Source organism: Anopheles aquasalis, chromosome 2 (assembly GCF_943734665.1).
Source record: "Anopheles aquasalis chromosome 2, idAnoAquaMG_Q_19, whole genome shotgun sequence".
Lineage (NCBI taxonomy): Eukaryota > Metazoa > Arthropoda > Insecta > Diptera > Culicidae > Anopheles > Anopheles aquasalis.
In genome coordinates, this window is record NC_064877.1 from 75045647 (window position 1) to 75065646 (window position 20000).

The window sequence follows — 20000 nt, forward strand, 5'->3', positions numbered from 1 at the left end:
CCAGAATTTCCGGCGAGTAAAAGTTTCCCCGGTACTGCTTGGGGATTGAAGTGTTCCCGTGACTCCGCCAGGTTTCGCAGCACGCCGGGTATATACCCAGCTGGAATCAAGTGTACCCAAGATTCGATGCCAACTTCGATCGCTTTATTGAACTTTCTACAAGCGAGGCGAGGGGGCTTTTCGAAGAAGAATGATGATTCAACCGGCACCAGCGGCGGCACACTTTAATTGCCCATCCAAGAAGGCTGGCCCCAGCGGTTCATCGTCTTCCAGATTCAGTGCCAGTTCCACAGTTTATTACTGGCCTTCGGGGAGGGCTGGATTTATGTGTTCCTTGAGCCAGCCAGCCAGTTCCGTTCGCTGCAGGTGAAAGGTAATCCTTTGCTGTTTTCACAAAACTTTCTCCCACGATAGCTGCCCCTCGGTTCAACTGGGCATAAAGTTTTCTAGAAGCCCGATGCCTTACAGCTAATTTATTTGTTGAACAACCAATCGGTACACCGGCCCGTTTATATCGGACACCGGATCAACTGGCACGGGTACGGGGCCTTAAAGGCACACCGAGTGAGCGAAGTCATGCCGTTATCAAACGCTACTCGATTTGATTGAATTCGTGTTGCGTTCATGTAGCGACTGGAGGAATGATTAGACAGGGAGAGGCAGGGTGTGCGCCACCGCGGATCGCGAGTATTCTTCAGAATATTTGAGTTTTAACTTTTCGCCCGCCAGCTATTGGGAGAAGTTTCGTTGGCGTTCCGTTGCGCTGCGCACCGTGGCGGTCCGTACTCGTAACAATGGACGGAATCACCAAATAATTCAATTTCAATGTTCCCGTTCAACGCCAACGCGGTTGAAGGCACGATCCAATAACCTCAAACCATCGCGCTAGAAAGTTTCGCTGGAATCAACAATTGGACATTGTGAAAGACAATGAATGTCAAAACTCAATCTCGGCGGTTCAATTCCAATAAGATGGACAAAGTTTTCCAACTATCCCATAGCCACTCGAACCATTTCGTCGGAGTTGAGCGTTCGATTACATTCTCGCATCGCTCATTGGCCGTCGCTTCGAATCGAATTGATCGAAATTAACTCTCGATTGGCTCCTTCAATTGGATTCAAAACCTCGAACCGTACAGTGGCTAGGCGACACCCCTCTGTCCTGATTCGCAGATTGTAAGCGTTGAATTGAAGGATCACGCTGATGTTCTGTAGAAAAACTATGTTTTTGTTTTCAAGATTGTTAGCTTCACGGGCTGTGTGAGACATGAGGGCGGGAGAGGGAGAGAGTGCATCGCCGACGAGATTCAACTTTGGACAGATAATGAAAACTTTCGCTTCTCTACAGCGAACAATGCGCGCACAACAACATAATCTTTATCCAATTCGCAATCTTTTTCCGTTGACCCTGATCCCGTGCCAACTTGCGAGTGCATCCGTCCGGTCTTCACGGGTTCACGGGACTCAACTGGGCTCACGCGCTGGAGAGGATTGGGTGAGGTTGTTTTGTTCAAAAGTTGGCAACAGTCTAGTCGAGTGTTGCCCTTGATTGGATGGGAGTGGTTCTCGACGTACGGGAACTATGATGTTTTGCTTTGATACTGAAAAACGAGGTTGGTGGAAGAAGAGTGCACGTCAACACGCAGGAAGCAATCGTTCGGTGAAAGGTGCTGGAAGGTGTTACAAGCGGTTTGATCCTTTCAGTGCCGTCCACAGGGTTGCGAACCGTATCGATCGATCGACCAATAGCGTCGTGTGAGCTGATGAATAGGCAAAAACCCTCCATGTTCTTCTAGATAACCTCACGGGGGCCACATCTTGAGCAGCAGATGGTGGATCCAGCTCCTGCTTCCGGCACCGGGGGGAGGTGAATCTCTATCCCAAGCCCAAAAGGTACAGCGCTCAAGCATGCTACCACGATGAAGTTTCAATTCATTTCGGTTTCCATTCTATATCAAATTGCCAATTAGCTGTAAAGGTTACGGATCTGATTAGCAGGAGCGGGCAGGTGAGGTGCAGAAAGTTTTACATTGAACCGCAACACTCCACCTCCACCTACCTCACAGGAGGAGGGGCCTTTCATCAACCTTTACATCGTTAGATGTGGCGATTGGTCGTTCGGGAACGTTCGTTGTTGAACCGTGGCTGGCAGCGGGCTGGCTGCTTTGCAAAAATGCTACAAAACTTGTAAACTATCCTCCATTATCAGTAGCTTGAAGTTTATCCTTATCGCACCGGGCAGGGAAAATTGAATTTCGTTCCGCTCGAGGCTTCATCGGGGCGAATGGGGCTCACCCCACTCGCACCACTTGCCGCTGGTGGTTGATGGAACCATTTTAAAATGAACAAACTTTAGCCAGCACCGGCGGTAACAGGGGGTTCCCGTGTTAAAGGCTGCCCTCTGGAAGGTGGTGGAGGCCCTTTAAAACAAAATGGCTTCTTCCGTGTGGAACAAATAGTACCGAATATCTTGTGTAAAAGTCACAAAGCGAAAAAAAATCTCATAAATCTAATTAGTTAATTCAGAAGGTGGGCAAGGATGCAATGCGCGTAACGAACGTCGGAAATATGACCTCTCAATGACGATTACCGATAGCGATTATAGGCTAATCAGTGGCCTAACAAGGCTATCCTTCAAGATGAATTCCCTCTCCAACGCATTGTTTCAACCATCGGTAGACGCAGAACGCGTTGGCACATTTTTCAAACGCTCCAAGCAACGTGAAGGGGGAAGGAAAAATGCGGAGAGGGAATCGTTGAGAACACTTGATGATTTTGTGGAAATCGGTTTTCCTTTCATTTCCTGCCCCACGACGACTACACCACGGTGTAGAGATCGATCAGAAAGTAGGAATCAGCAGAGAGCAGAGAGTGATATCCGGGGGGGGGGGGGGGGGGGGGGGCAGAGAAGCCGAAGGAATCGATCACTAACGAGCTCGGAAGCGTATTTTCTTGCCCGTGGTTTGTGGTCCCTGCTTCTCCGCCACCACTCGCTCGCCCGTACTGGATCAACATCCGTTTGATTCCGCCGCCGACGGTAATCGGTTCGGTATCCGGCTCTGGTGAATTGAGGAAAGATAATTCTCGGCGAGGGAATCAATTGATTCCGCTGAGTGGTGCTGGTTGGTTTCCATTGGTGTGGTGCTGACTGGGCTGGCGAGGGCTCCATTCATCAGAAATGGACCAAAGAAATGGTCAATAAGTGCACTGGAGAGCTACGCTATCATCTTCAAACGAAATCAAAAGCATCACACAACACGCTCCTTTACCTGCCAGACTTTTACGTTTTCATGCTGGGAAAGAGAGCAGAAAGCTCGTATGGGGCGTTCTGTTTTGAAATTAAAGGAAAGCCTACACCCCGGCGCTCCATAAAGCGATTAATCGATTCCAACCAAACCAAGCATTGCCTTCGACAAAGCTGTAAAGGCGCAGTTTAGACGTCAACGATGTAGAGGCTTCTGGGAATTTGTGGATTACTCACAATCGCTTCCTGGGCCACACAGGTATGTGCTCGTATGTGTGTTTGGGTAAATGGAAATCGTTATCCTACCATGGCGCCCTTTTCTCGGAATCCACGTGCCAATGTCCACGGCCACGGTTGTCAATTGTCTGAAGCCCGGCGAACCGCTCGCTGATCGATCAACCAACGACCAAAGTGTCTGGCTACAAGCGAAGAAAAAAGGCGTCGTCCTTCGGCTTAAGGTTTTCCGAGCAACAAAAGCATCGTTTCGATCGCCATTTTGCCGGTGCCGGTTGGCGTCGTCGGTCACATATTCAAATCGAGGTAGGCGCCTAGCACCCTGCGATGGCTGCTTCGATCGATTCTCTGCTATTGACGTGTACCGGGTTGCTAGATTGTGCCGAGCTGAAAAGGGTCTTCGGTGAAATCCCTCCAAAAAAAGCTGGTGGCCAACGGTGCGAAAATTGCGCATCAGCGCGCCACATACAGAGCGGGAAAGAGAGAGAGGGCACCTAAACCGTTTATCCGCCGGTAAAGGGATTAAGTCTTGGCGTGGCACATTTACATGCTTTCGTGCCATTCTCGCTTCTTGCTCAAGGATTACGCGCGGCAAGGAAGGAGAAGCGAAGAAGGGGGAACTCTTACAATGGAATCCACCATTTTGTTAGATTGGATTTCGTCTCGAACGACACGGTGTGCAAGCCTTTTCGTAATGTTTTCTATTGAGTTTTGCAAATGTTTCCAACGTAAAGCTGGGAAGTTGGAGTCAAAGTGCACAAAAAACCTTCTAAGTCGCGTTAAAGGCACTGTTGTGACATAAAGTCACTGCTGTAACATCAGCTGGACTGTGTTCTGTCACCTTCGCAACACATCCACTCCGAGTCACTCTCGATACTTTTCCGAGAAATCCGTTGTGTCTTACAAGTACCTTAGCGCTTAATACCCTGTCTGACTAGCCACTTCATTCAGCCGAAGTGAGAGTCATTAGTCATCGAATGAGCCCGCAAGCGTCCTTCTGGTGGAGCAACGAAGCAAAAAATCTGAAGCATCACATATGTTCTCTCCCAGCTTCACACACCTGTGTTCCTGTGTTCCAAGAATCGTCCTTGTACTCTCGGACACCGAAAGCGAGCGGAAAAAGTAGGAAACGGACAACAGAGCATCAGAAAAGTTCCCCACCGGCCATACAGACTCTCGACCCCTCGAGCTAGTCTTGTGTTCTGCTCAATCATTATTATTGCGATCATCAGCATCATCATCATCATCTTCTTCTTCAACAATCGTGTCGATTACGGGAACGCGAGGAGCGATGAGCGAACGAGCATCCTCGGGCGATGATGTTCGCCCTTTTGCTTGCTTGTAACTCATTCCTGGTCCAGGTATTCGTGCGCCGCGTAGGTTTGACGGTGGATGCTTCGCTAAGGATTCTCCGAAGCGTGGCACACGCCGTGCCCTGGTGCAGAATATTAATTCTCTTTGAAGCGCGGCACCAACATGCAGCTTCAGGCGACTGTGGTGAGGCTCAACCATCAACCGGCCTAGCGCACGGCCGCACCAGCAGCAGCATCAAGAGTACAAGAGGGCCCTCTCGGCACAGAACATCGTGTCGTGTCATGATAAAGAGGACTGCGAGCAACTGGTGTTTGACTACCAAGCTGGACATGGGCCCTCCATGGTGCCGCCAGCCAGGATGCTCTCTGGTGTCGATAATGGAAGATGTTTAGCCCAACCCAACCCCTTTTTTACCGGTCCTGCTTTGGAGCTGTTTGTGTGGCTGTGTGTGCGCCCTTCATCAGCACATTTCGAGCATCAGCACGGGAAACGTGGACCAACTTTTCCCATAATCCACGATGAAATCCCGGTAAAGTGGAATTCATGAGCTCCCTAATGGGTGAACTTAAATTGACGTACTCCAATCGAGGGGAAACCCGGAGGGATGAGGTTGCAAAAGGAGTGCAACGACGACGACGACGGTGAGAGCAGATGATTCGCACGATGTGTCATCAATGCAAATTTGGGAATCAGCTCAGAAGAGAGAGAGGCAGCAGGCCAGGTCCCACAACAGACCTGCAACTCGGATTGGAATGTCAATTTGCCGTGCTTTGCCTGTTCGCTCGATGTTTTGCTGGAGAAAATGAGTTCAGGATATTAAGCGACAGCATCATTTGGGGCGTACAGTGTTTCACCTCGGCTCTCGAGGCTCTAACAGGGTGCAAAGCACACATACACGCGACAGGCGCACTCACGAGTCCTTGCCGGGTCCATTTGCGAGTTGAATCCATCGCGTATTTGCTTTCTGTTCTTGTAAATTGAAGCTCGTGTTTGTCTAGCACTTGATTGGATTCGGGTGGAATGATGCAGAAGCGACACTCAGCACATGCACAAATACAGAGCCAGGGACAGCACTTTGGCGAGATGTTTAAAAGAAACACCAACACCTTTGCAAGCACGAGCGGTGGCTTTGATGACGTCCGCACAGCCAACGAAGAGCACTAGCACTGATGGAGTTGATCTGTGAGCGCTCCAGACTCTCGTCTCGTTGGAAGTTTATTTAAATTTGAAAATCCATCGAAAACCGGATTGTAGAGGAGGGAATGGTGTGCTGAAAGTACTCTCTCGAGCACAGCAAATCCTCCCCACCCTTTCAGCGGCCTTCCTCACAAGAGCATTAGCGGCGAAGAGGATGTTGGGTTAATTTTTGGTCGATCCCGTCATTCGATGCTTTTGGGACGAGGGAGACATGTGCTCGAGAAGAGCCCATAAATCCTTACCGCCTTTCGTGCAATGTTCCCAAGGCATCGGAAATACGGTGCAAGTTCCGCATACAGGCGCACAGTTGGTCCAAGTCAGTCGCGTCGCTACCGATTGATCCGAAACGGATGAAATAAATCTGTTTACCAGGAACATTCAATTGGGAACGAGCTCGCACGTACGCCCTGGCCTTGGCTTCGGTGCTACACCGAAACCATTGTTAGTCTTTTGCATCCTTTCAACCGTGTGGCTGGTTATTTGTGTTCGGGTTATATCCCTGCTTCGATGCTGCTGCTACCGCCAATGGTGTCCGATGTTCCGACGTGTTCGATTGTCAGAAAGGTTGTTGGACGGTGCTCTGCAACTGCTTCTGCTCTGCTTCTTCTCTCCAAATTCAAGAAAGGTGAACGTTCTTCCGCTGCTACTAGTTTAGCACAAGTCTCATCGACTTCTACATCAGCACTACACAAAACGGCCAACGCCGTGGTGTTGGTGGGGAATTGGAAAACCTGGAAAAGCAAGAAAAACAAAAACTCCTTTCTCCAGCGCTCGTGTGAGAGAGAGAGAGAGAGAGCTTCCCTGGAGTGCAAAGTTCCTTCGAACACCAAACCCTATCGCAAGAACTGCAGCATGCAGTGCATTCAGTGCCGCGTGCGCTTCCCCTCCCACTGAATGAACATATAAATACACATCCGCCCAGCCACCCAGGAGATCCCGTAGGGCCACGAACGTGGCTTCCAGCAGCAGCAGCAGCACACACAAAAAAAAAACGAACGCAGGAATCGGCATCCGAAGAGTGAGCGCAAATATTTGAATGGAGTTAGAATTCACGGTTCTTCTTTCTCCTTCTCGGTCGCGGCCGGGTTGGTGATTGTAAAAAGGTATTTCCAACCCGCTAGACCTTCCTATCCGGTTCCCAGTAGTCCGACACCGGAGCGGCATTACCCAATCGATAGTCACTTGCTTGTCGGACTTGTTCGAACGGTGATGGGAAACGGGCCCGCCGACCGACCTACGGAGAACATTCGTTTCGACGTTATATTGGCAGGAAAGAATGAGCGCTCCCGGCCGGCCCGGCTGATCCAAGCGAGTTCACCGGATCCGCTTGCACCGTTTCTCAAAACCCCTATTTCGAGGGAGGGACGAGAGAGGGATGTTCGTTTCGCCATTTTTTCTTTTCCAATTCGCTTTTCAGCTCACTCCAGCTCCAGCCGCGTTCTGGTGCCGTTTCGTTTCCTTTTTTCGTTTGCGAGTCGGTCGTCGGAGTTCCAGGACAACAAAAGCATCGGTTGCAGCACTTGATCAATGGGTACCGTTGATTATACCCGGAGCATCCGACTCCCGCCAACCAATCCCGCGCCAGTCTCTCGTCTCCGGACCGTTATGGCTGTTTGCATCCTCCCCCCGATTTTTGACTCCCGATCGGGACTCAGAATGGTGTTCCTCCTCTTGAACTACTTTCTCTTTCACCCTCGGCACTGTCTCGGGGCTTTCCATCATCTCCACTGCGTTGCTCCACATCATATCTGCTTCGTTTCCGAGCGAATGAGCAACCTCAGTCAGTCCGCTTCCCCTCATCCCACCCCACTACACACGTCATCATACGGTAAACATATCCTCTCGCCGGTGATTCCAGTGAATGGCACGCTGGATATCCTGTTGCTGCTGCTGCTCGCGGTGCGCTGGTGCGTCCCAACTCCGTGCTATATGGGTTCATTTGTCCCTAAAGAATGCTGGGGACTTACTGTTGAATGGTTTTGATTAACGGTCCGGTGGGTGAATGGTGTGAATGGGTTTTGGATGATACGTGGAACACCACCACCGCCGGTACACCTGGGTTCGTTGGAGTTTTCCTTTTTTCCCTCCCGCTTTCCGAGGTTCTTGGTTACATGACCAGAAAGGATCACGGCACTGTGGAAGTCAAGCGTCTATGCCTTTTGACTGGCGAAAGAATGCACCCAATAGTACATTAGCATGACAATCTAGCGAATTGTAGGACTAAATGCAGTATAAAACATGAACAGCAATGGAAGTTCTTTAAAAAAAAAAACGATTTGAAGTCGAATAATAAAAGTAATCCAAGTAGCATTGATTGCTATGAAATCAACACATCATCGTTTGGTCGTAGTAACCAATGATGTAATAAAGTGACAGTTAAACCCACCTCATTTTGTGAACTGAACAGCAAGTGCAAGGTATTGTCCGATAGTTGTGCTACTAAAATCGTATTGATTTGTAAACTTATTGTCTCGTAAACTACCACAAGCAACTGATACAGTTCAACGAACAAAGCATCCATTATTTGAAATGACTCCCATCCAGCACACCACATCCACAGCTCCCCCCCCCCCCCCCCCCCCCCCCAGACCGGTAAGCACTTCCGCATCGAAAAACAAAACAGCTTCTAGAACCGATTGGATCATTTCGATTTCACTCCAGGTGTCCAGGTGAGAACGAACGAAGCACCACTATCTGCTCGTTATGTAAAAGATGGTGAGTAAAGTGTGTAGGGGAGGGCTCACTCACTCAGGTACCTCGGCCTAAGCTCCCAGCACCCATGCAGAGCATGTTTTCGTCTGCCGGCAACCCGCTCCGAGCCTTTTTCTGAAGTGTTTTCACTGTTTGTTCTATACTCTCGAGCAGCAAGATACAATGGGATCTATTCCCTGGACGTTCATCGACTGCAGCACGATATGGCCGGTGCAGTGGCACTTGCTGCACAGCACCTGCTTATCGCGAGGTACGCGGACGAGTGAGCGTTTAGTGGTTTTCAGTGTTCACTGGTAGCGCGCTAGGATAGTGTGGCCTAGATGATTTCCCGTTTTGCGCTTATTTTTTTCCCCACTGCGGAGACAGAGCAAAGGACACTCGATCGAGAGCAGGCAGCTAGCGGCACTCGGTATTGTGCTGTGGCCGTCAACAACAACAACAACAGCAGCAGCAGCAGCAGGAGGAGTAGCAGCAGGAGCAAAAGAATGGCCAGCGAGAGGGCGCTGTCGTGGAAGGATTTATGAGTTGATGGGTGAATGTTTAGAGCACTTTCGCGCTGGCACCCGTTGGTGCAGTGTTCCCCTTCCGGTACTTCTTTCTATCTAGACTCGAGAGCTTTCCTGGATCTTTTTGCATCCAACGCAACGATCGGTTCAGCGACCAGACCGATCCGGAGAGAGGTAAAGTGGCAATTCCTCGTTTTTTTTCTTCCTCTCTTTCTCTCTCTCTCTCTTGTGCTCGTCTATTATGTCCCTACAATGCACTAATCCTGTCTGTCACAGCGTCACCGTCCCTCCAGCGCGGTATGTGTCACTCTGTTGCGCTTCTAGCACAAGAGTGCTAGATGGTTACCGTGGCTGTCTCGCGAAGTGGCGACTCCACTGCTGGCAGCCACTTCCTGTTCCCGTTGGTACATAAGCAGCGCGCTCCACTGGAACGCAGATGCACCAGAACACACTGTCTCGCTGCATATGCTATTCAGCCAGCCAGCCAGTCAGCGAGCCAGCATCGTACGCAACATAGTAATGCCCGCACAATATCGCAACGAGCCCCATTTTCCCGTTGTCTTATGTACCGGGAGCGGCTCATTGGAACGTAAGTTATGAGATGTTGTGTACAGCCTCACCACCACCTTCCTCCCCCCCATCCAGGGGAGAGGGTGTAGGTGGTAGTTGCAACCCTCTGCATCCCCTGGGGGCGGAATTGTGTATAAATAAAGCATATTTAAAATTAAATGTCTGCTTTCCAGAGAACCAAAGAGGGGGAGAGAGAGAGAGAGCGTGCCAGAGAGAGAGGAAGAGAGGCAGCTGAAAAGGGTTGAAACCGAAGGGGTGGTAGCAGCACGTTACCTTATCTCTGGATCCGGCGTATCCCTTTATGATGTCATAAATCGCGCAAACTACTAAAGCTGTCACGGCCGTTTCCTTGCAGAGGATGGCGGCGCCGGCGAGCAGGATGGTGGCGGCCAGTGCCAGCCAGTGCCGCCGGTCACCGCACTGTCGCCACCGTACGTGCCGGATGTAGGCGAGCAGCGTCAGCAGGTAGAAGATGCAGCCGGTAAGGTCCGCCCGCCCCACAATGCCCGCCACCGCTTCCGTGTGGATAGGATGGGCTGCGAACAGTAGTCCGGCGATGGCCGGCCCCGACGAACGGTGACACCGGTGAACGGGGACCGGTGGGAGGAGGTGGCGCGCCAGCTTCACCACCAATCCGGTCGCCAGCGAGTGCAGTAGCACGTTGACCAGGTGATAGCCGAGGGGCCTGAAGCCATCCAGCAGGTAGTTGAGCCGGAAGCTGGCTACGCACAGCGGTCGGTAGGAACCGTGGGAGCCCGAGTCCGCCAACGGTGTGCCCCAGAAGTCGTTCTGCAGCAGCTGGTACCAGTGGCCCCCGGACCCTAGCACGTCCGGATTACCGAGAATTGCTCGCCTACGATGGAAAGGAAGAGAGAGAGAGTAAGAGAGAGAGAGACAAGTGGTTAGAGATGCAGTAATGCCTAGTTCTTGGTAGCCGCTCCTTCAGCTTCTTGGTGCATCATCATCATCCGGCCAGCAACTGCTCGGGTAATAGTGCACTAATGACGGAATCGAATTAGCAGAAGATGCGCTGCTGCAACACACGCATAGACTGCAATTGCATTATTCAGCTTCACGCGCCCGAAGCCGTCCGTACGCGTCGCTCGTACGCTTTCACCCTAACGGAAGCCAAACGTTCTTCGCACTGGCGTTGACTACGGCGCTCGTTAGGCTCACTCCACCTCGACGACGACGACGACGACGCTCATGCATATTAATGCCTTCCTTTGGTGCACGGTATCGCATTGCCTGCGGTAACTGGTGGCTGCGGATGTTTCCGTCCGTCGCCATTCTCTGCCCTCTGATCCTTTTGACCGCGGCACTCACACTCGTCGCCGTCATCGTTGTCGTCGTCGCTTGCAACTCGTTTATAAATTAAAACCATAAAGTATAATCCCGTGCGCATATTTGATACAATTATTTTCTCATTAGAAGCTTAAATCAACTTCCGACTTCCTGCTGGCGCTGGCCGGTGGAAGAGAGAATGCCGTGTCCTGTCCTGTGGCCATGGGCTTTGAGAATGGGATTTGTTCCTGGAAATTCCGCCAGCAACGAGCAACTTACTGTAACAATGCACACTCTGCGCTTGCTGCGGCTTGCTGATGACGGTGGTCTGGTATTAAAAAGTTTACCATGCCCAAACCCAATTGTTTTGGAGTGCATTTCAACTGTCCAACATCCAATTACTACCACACGTGCCACATTCTGGCAGCTAAAATCGAACAAAGCACAAAGTCAGCTCAGTGAACAATTCCCCGGGGCGGGGCGGGGCGGGGAGTGGAGAGCTTCACATTCACTGTCAAGTAGCTCGAAACCATCAATAATTCCATTCGCTACTCATCGTCAGCTTCATCATGAGTTTGCGAAATATTCATGATGAAAATACCATACCAGCAAGGGGGGCCAGGGCACCACTGCCACTACCTTGCCTCCTCTCCCTCCCTCCAACGGTAGGCCGAAAGGGTATCATGCCAGCGTATGCATAATCGCACGGGCAACGGTCGCAGCCGGCGAGGGCGCGCAACGCCAAAGTTGAGACATTATGCTGCACCATACACACAGCGGCACCGTGGCACTGGAACTAATCGATCATGCAGACTATTAACGGGGTGCTTGTGTGGCAGCGAGCCCGCGGGCAATAAACCACATCAGCCATCAACTTTCGCAAGCATTAGCCTCGCTTCCCGAGCCCGAGAGGACTATACAGCAGGATGGACATTCCATGCCAGAGCGGGCGCACAAGCGTGTGTATGTATTGCACGCGGTAAATTGCATCCCTCTACACCCACACGCCCGTGATGCATTTATCGTGATGGTGGGATGGTCGGCTGGGGTTGATGATAAACATATTTTATACAACCTTTCGATAGAGATTGCCGCCCCGGGGCTCGAGTGTGCAACCCACACAGACACACACTGGCCGCCACCAGCAGAGTTATGCAGCGAACTAGAGGCAGCTCCAACATGCCAAAAGGGGTGGTGGCTTCCGGTAGAGGATCAGCAGCAGCACTTCCGCCGCTTTGGTACCGGTTTTCGAGGGAGGGGTATTATATTTTCGCGTCAAACGAATATCCGGTCAAACGGCAATATATGGTGTTCTCGTAGCTGTGATGGCGTCACTAGCACATGCATCATACATTAGATCCGCCGTATGCTAAGTACACGGTGGCGCCGAAGGGCGCGTGATTGATCGAATGTCATCCAACGACCGGTAACCGGTATTAATTCGTTGTCCGGACGTGGAAAGATTTCGACGCAGAGATTTCGGTTTCACATTCCAACCGTGAGGTCCAACTGGACTTTGTTGATTTTAGTGCGACGTCGCTTGCCGCTGGAATGCCACATTTTCAATTCTGCTCTTCAAAGTAATCCTGTGAAGTCGAGTGGCTTTTTTTTTCTTTTCATCCTGGAACAGAATACCTTCATCTGCCATTGGAATGTGTGATGGAAATGGTTCTTCTTGCGTTGCACATCCTCATGTCATTCAACCAGCGGCGAATCAGATTTGGTGAGGGCTAAAGGTGCACGTCCTGGAAGTGACGCGTTCGCTTGCTTCAATCGCTGGTAGATGATGATCATACCGAGAAATCCGCGTTCATCTGCTCATGGCTTAGAGGATGCCACCGGACGAGCGGAGTAAAGACGGCATTAGCCTTGGTGTGCACATCGCGGTGATGCAGTGGCCCGGGATGGTAACCGGGATTGCGGATTTACCCCCCACTCCTCCCCCCACCCTTTTCTTCGGTGGTGACGGTGTTCGTGGTTTTCGTGGGGCTCGATCCGGGCTCACAGGCAGCTGCAATTCCATCATGCGGATGATACCAAGCGTTGCTAATTAGTCCCGCCTTTCGGTGCGGGATCACGGGATGACGATGACGATGACGACGACGACCGGGAACTCGTTCGCTCGCTCGCTCGCTCGCCCGCCCGCTTGTTCGTTCGCTTGGTTTGGTTTTGGGTTGCGGTTAGCTCCGGGCATTTCGCGTTTAATCTGTGCAAATTCCGTGGCATTGGTATTCAGTCGCGGGAATAGTGCTGCTACTCGGAACCACCACGCCAGTACGTACCAACTGAATCAAAAATGGAGGAAGCGAACACAGAACCGAGTTGTCCCGTGGTCGCGGCAATGAACTGTTGGCCGTGTCGGCATCGATTTTCTCGACTCGCGGTGCACTCCCGGGGTTCGAGTTCAACGTTTTCCGGCGGTTCTTTCTCGAGAGACGTTCGTTTGCCCTCTCTCGCTCGGTGTGCAGCGCATTATCAACATAAATCTTGTCCACCCGCCCGGGGAAAAGTGGGGGGGGGGGGGGGGGGGCGGTTTTGAAATAAAAATTCAATAAACATAAAACAAAGGAAATGCGCGGTCTGTGTGCCTGCACTGGCAGTGGTGCTCGAGACAGCGCGAGCTTAGCTTGCCCGAGCACACTCGGAATGTGAGGAATATCTACTTTCGTGTCACGATGCAGCTGCGACCACAAAACCGGCACACACAAAAGGGACGGGAAAAGCAAGCGAAGGAGAAAGTTTAAAGAAAACATAAGAAAATGATGTTACGGACATGCCAATGGCAGCACCCGGGACTACAACACCAAACGACTACAACCACGGCACCGCATTGTTGTGTACGAACGGAAAGCTTGTTGGAAAGCGTTCCCCAGTCCAACAACGGATCATTATGCCAGGATCACCGTCTGCACCATGAAGTAAACGAGACAAAGAGCGAGAGAGAGAGAGAGAGAGAGAGGGCGAGAAAGAGTGCGGGCAGCCCGGGGTCGTAAGATATATGATGACATTCAAGATTGCAAATAAATAAAGTAAACACAATCACATGCTCTTCCGGTGTGTCTGGAAGGAGAAGGAAACCACTCGAAACGGAGCGGATGCGAAGCGAGAACCGCGCAGCAGCGAAACCGAAACGAAACCGAAACCAACGAAAGGAAGAAGAAACAGGGAGCAGTCTCTCTGAACCACCGGTAACGGGGAAGCGAGAGGATGTAACTCGAAAGATGTCGGCGAAAACCCCTGGAATCCACCCCTGGAGGATCGCTCTCTGCTGCCACTGAATCCGCTGCTGGCTGCCAAACAAAAGCCGGCACCATCGTTCGTCCTGCACGGCTACCTGTGCCATTTCCGGTATCATAGAGGTTTCCCAAGCAGGATGGCATGGCCATGAGCCGCAAAGCAAAGGGAAGAACGGGATGAGAACAGGATGTTTGTCGATTTTCGTTTCGCTTTTCGCAACTGGACTGCGGACCACGACCAGGAGAGCTGATCTGAGCCAGTGGATTTCGGAGGAAAAGGGAGGTCCTGTCCCGTTGTCGATTACAGAGCCAAGGACGGACGGTTCGCAAAGACGGTTCGAACCGCAAAGCAAGGGGTGCCGCGATGAGGTTCCGTTGGTCAAAACAAATGCGCCGCAAATGGTTGGAAAATTAGCCGAGTATTGTTTGTAGGGGGCAGAGCGTTGGGAGTTGGGATCGGAGTGTGAGGTAACGGTTGAGTGACAATGGCGTGCTGCAACTCGGGGGATGGGGTGCCAGCCACAGCACAGATGGTCGCTATTCGGTTGGTTGGCGTATTGCCGATGCCAGCAAGCAGATGTTGGTTGTTTGCTTCATTTGTTCAGCAGTTGCTGCTGCCTTCGATTACACCTTCTACGTGAAGAGAGAGAGAGTGAAGGCTATCGACTTAAAGCGGATTGTTTTGATGAATTTCGGGATCACCTTAAAGAGCAAACCAGGCTTCATTGGATAGAAGGTTCTAGTTCCGTAGATACTGTAGCCCAAGATTAAAACTATCCACATCAAACTAGACGAAGACGATACTGTGACAAGCTCTTCACTCTTCTGTGGCGTAGCGATTTAGGAGCTCAAAACACTTTGATGGAGCAATTTGTTCAAAACCATCCATCCACGATCGATGAAGTAGAGTAACTGGGCCACTGTGGATCCATTCCCCCGCGCCAAAGATGAGTGGCGTAATCTAAAACGTTCTTGTCTTGATTAGATTCCACTCCAAACTGTCAATGATGCATTACGGAACAATCTGTTTCGTCGTTCGAGCTCCCTTGTTTTTTTTGTTGTTTGCATTCCCAGCACCAGCCACGGCAGACGACCACGACCGGTTCGTGGATCGGGTATCGTCGTGTAGGCGTGTGTCTGGGGCGTGTAGATAGTGCCACAGTCCTGTCAGGGGTGGAGAGAAAAATCCATTCCCCGGGAAGGGAGAGCGAGAGAGAGAGCGTTGCTGGGAAGGGGGGGGGGGGGGGGGAGCGCATTTCATGAAGCTAATGGTCCCCCGGTCCAAGCACTTCTTGAGCCGAAGCCTGGCAGCGTTTACTCCCCTCCCTGCCCCAAAAAAAAAAAGAAGCCACACAAGAAGTCTCTGCCCCAAGAGCCCCAAGAAAGTCGGCTGTCAAATACAGCGAAAATGAGACGCCGGCCTAAAGAGGACGGCAAACAAGATTTATGGAATAAGCAAACCATCCCGGGGGCCGGATGGGCTCGCTTGGACTCTGGGAGGGTCGTGCTGGACCACGTCGTCGTCGTCGCCATGGTCTTCGCCGTCAAATGATTCTTGGTCGTGCTGGCTGTGGAAGGAAGGCGTCACCTACTGGAGGAGCACGAGAGAGAGAGGTTTATTGACCAACGAGACGGGGACGGGACGCAAGATGAACCAAAGTCGAAGCTGTCGTTTGATAATGATGCTCATAAATCTGCTCCGCACTGCAACCAAAAAGGGGTGTGTGTGGGTGAGCGTGGGAGTGTTACTGCGGGTACGTTGGCGCCGTGGCTGAAAGTTGACCTGGATTATCGAACACACCTCCTCTTACACCGGAACGTAACAGAACGAACGGTGGAACGGAACGGACTTTATCTACGAGCTTCCTGTTGCTTCCCAGGAGCAAGATGCACGGCAAACTCTAGCGGGATTTCACACCTACTACTCCCCAGGTTGAGGTTCAGGTTCGCCAGGTGCTTCATCTTGCTCAACGATGCCAATGCCAAGGGGAGTGCCCGATCCTGGGTCCTCTACCACCGTATTAATAGTGATATCTCGACCGGATGCATAACCATTTCACGGAAATCAGACAACATTCAGGGGGAAGAGTGGAAGATGGCGGATGATGAACCGGCTAAGGCTCAGCACGAAGCCGGGCATGTGCGGATAGCTGTGTGTGTGCGGACGATGGCTTCAACGATGGCTTCTCAATTCTCCGGCTCCTGCTGCTGCGGTATCAGCTTATATGATATGCTCCAGTAGAAGCACTTGCAGTTGAGTAACGTATCGATTCTCGATGCCATGCCATGATGGTGGAGGTTGTGGTCACAACGCAACAATCAGGCGAAGGAATCGATATCGATGTCGTACAGCATGCATATAAGAATACGATGGCAAAGCGGATCCTCATTCTCATCGTCCCACTATCGACGATGTCGGCAGGAAGCGTGAAATGTGTGAATGGGGGAAAAAAGGATGATTTATCGATCGATCCCGAGTGTCAGGGGCAACGAGACCATCGTTTCTGCGATGCAAAATGGTTTGCCACAAGAAGAAGAAGTTCTGCTCTGCGAGCAAGCCGCAGCTAGCCAGCTAGAATGTCAACTCAATCTGTCACAGTGAGTGGTTCAGACAATCACAGCGCGAGCTCCGCTGCACGGACAACTTCAAAACATGTTTCCCCAAGTTAAAGAAACGGAAAGGGAATTGATTTAAAACTTGGCAAATTGTTTAAACTGTACCACGCCGTGGTGAGCCGCCGCTCGACAAGGACATGATAATAATCGTCGTTTAGAGAGTACATCGTCTTGGACCAAAAACCCGTAAAGCAGCACCAACACCGCCGCCAACTAGCGCTACAAATTGTTGCTTCACTATCAGGCGCGCATTATCGGATCCGTTGCCCTTCGCTTACGTTAACCTACACCAGGAGGTCATGCCAATGGGGATGGACTGGATGAAAAATGATGACATTAATTTAAAAGCCATCGTCCATCAACGCCAGCAGCAGCGCTACAGAGTTGGAAGAGAAGGGAAAACGAATTCCGCGCGAACACTATTCCGATCACGTGTTTCCGTGAGGCAGAAGATTGGATTGGACGCCATTGGGATCCATTCGGCGGATCTGAAACGGTGGAATGCTCCCTCCCCCCCCCCCCCCTTCCCGCCGGCAGGACGAGTGGAAGAAGTAATTAAATTTCTAATTATTCGCAAATTAATTTCCATCTTGATCCCCGCCGCTCTTTCGCTCGCTTTTTTTGCAGCAAATTCTCAATTGCATCCTTTCAATGTTGGGGCTCTGGGTGAAGGAATAGTTCATCAGATCGAATACCAACGTGCCATGACCATTGGGAGGTTTGGGGTGAATTTTCATATTGGAAGGCTTGACGAAGACGACAAAGACGCTGCTTTGGATCGTAGGACAGAATGCCGGGGCCAAGTTAAGCATTCAATCAAACAGCCCTGGCCCCTGGCGGCCGAAGTTCGATGACTGAAAAATTAATTATGCGAAATATGTACACTGGAGCAGTTGTTTGCATGCCAACTTAATCAAGTCTTACACCGATCTCGGTCTCCGATAAATGTTGAAGTAAAGGAGTAACTTTTTAAATGAAAAATCACGAACCACTTCGAGATGAAGTCCGGGAGGAGATATTAATTTCCTCGTAGTTCTTCGTTATCGTACTGGGCAGTGGACGGAATTCACCACTTCTACCTATCATACGGGCGCATATTAAGCATGCACTTCGTTAAAGTGAGTTTCCCTTTTTGCATCCCGACGAGTAGCGCGACCCAAGTAGCTCATTGACAGAGCAAGCATCAGCTAGCGACGACTCGGTGTGCTCTCGGTGTCGAGAGTGCAAAACGTGAATGTGCTAACCACAAAACTGTTGCCTAACGCTGCTCCTCGTAAAAGCATCTTCACCAAGCGCACGGTCCTGTCTATTTCGAGCGTCCTCTGGAGTTCATTGCTGGTGACCGTGCAGCATCGTCCACATTTCATCTTTATCTTTTAGGGACCTTGTGTTTTTGTGCCGAGGTTACCGCCACCACCTCGGTGCAGCAGCAGCATCGCCAGAGCAAGAATCGACCGGCCACACAGGTCACACACAACGCTGCTGACAACAGCAAAATGGCGGAAAAATGAAGAAAAAAAAACAAGTACCGAAGCGAAACAAAAAATGCTTCTAACAAAATGTGAACATTGTGTGCGGAATGGGGCGGAAGACAGGTTGCTGGGGCAGATTGGCCAGGGAATGGGTGTTTATGAAATGTGTTTCACATTCGCGTTCGCCCGGTGCACCGACAACGCTAGTTGCGACGATGTGCATCTATTTTGCATCTGTGCTGAGCGAATGAAAATGTGAGGTTTTTTGCTATCATTACGACACCAGATTGCAAAGTCTAATGGAGAGCCTGGACTCTCTTTGTGTGCTTCGTGGTATTTCTAGCATATTTTTTTTGCTTTTTTTTTTGCTTCTTCCCACACACGCTACGGATGATAGAGTTCACGGTAGCTAATTGTTTCGCGTTGACACACTTCATAGACTCAACCGCAGCCTCGGCATGACTTTTTTCATTAAATTTTAAATTAACAGAGATACCGGTAGACCCGTAGTCAAGGGAAAAGATGAACAAGGCAGTACAATAATGACAGCTCGACAGCTCATTGCACCATTCACACAACTAACCAAAACCACCAGAGAGTCGAGTCAAGGATTCTGTGAACTCTTGTGCAGCAGCGGCTCAGTCAAGCATTTCACTCCAAAACCACCACCTACCTTGTGTGGCTGAAGTACAGTTGCATCTCAAAACCAGGACATCCCTTGCGCAAAGGGGTTGCTCTCAATTCGATAAGGTGGCAAATATGGGAAACAGCCGGTTCGGACGCAGTCAAGCACGAAAAGACTGTGGCAACCAAGCTGCAGGAGGGTTGGAATGTTTTGCTGAGATGTTGAGAAGCAACGAACGGACAAACCATGCATATGCACCCGAACCCGGAAGCCAAACATTGTGCGAAAAAGGGCAGAAAAGCTACCAGGCAGCTTCAGGTTTTGTTCCAGCATCCCCGCAGCAGGGAGTGTTTTGAATAAAAATATTACGAAGTTACTGTGGCTGTGTGAGGTTTACGGCCAGTCCCGGCCGTCCTATCTACATGATCACCTACATAGCTACATGCTCGGATGGGTAAAAAAAGCAGCAGCAGCAGCAACAGCAGCATATCCTTTCAGATACCCCTGCTGGTGGCTGCTGTGGCTTGGGTAAGGATGCAACAGAGTCGCCTGAAACCTGTCCGAAAAGCCCAGCACCGAAAGGGCTGAAGGATTTTGTGTTTTTTCTTCTTCATATTCTTTCTGATCCTCTGCCATTCCCCCGGAGACTTGTTGGTTGTGCTTTTGTGCCGAGGGTTTTTGCAGCGTCTGCTGTCAAGTGTGGATTGACGGGCGATGGAAACCGGACAGGGGGAGCGTTGTGTTTGGAGTTCCTGGTTTTTGGCGTACGTGTGGTTGCGTCACGGTTTGTCTAGTCTGTTTGGCTTGCTACAGTCGGTCGGCTCGAGTAGAGTGTTACACGGACCAGCCTCCCGAGAGACAACCTTTTTCATGCAAACGAATGTCGAAATTAGAATGCTGACAACGAGGCGAAGCTTACGTGGCTGTGGTCCGGATATTAGTGACAATGTTCGGCATTCCGATGAGACCGGTTCAGCGCTCCCGTGCACA

At 50.9% G+C, this 20000-nt stretch overlaps 1 protein-coding gene across 1 annotated transcript in view; it reads right to left on the reverse strand.

Annotated features, from left to right (window-relative positions):
• LOC126570873 (protein O-mannosyl-transferase TMTC2) overlaps positions 1-20000 on the reverse strand; it is a 131518-nt gene that overhangs the window by 63021 nt on the left and 48497 nt on the right. Inside the window, exon 4 of the mRNA XM_050228937.1 lies at positions 10051-10630. Coding sequence (XP_050084894.1) covers positions 10051-10630 — 580 coding nt within the window. The remainder of the gene's footprint in view (positions 1-10050; positions 10631-20000) is intronic.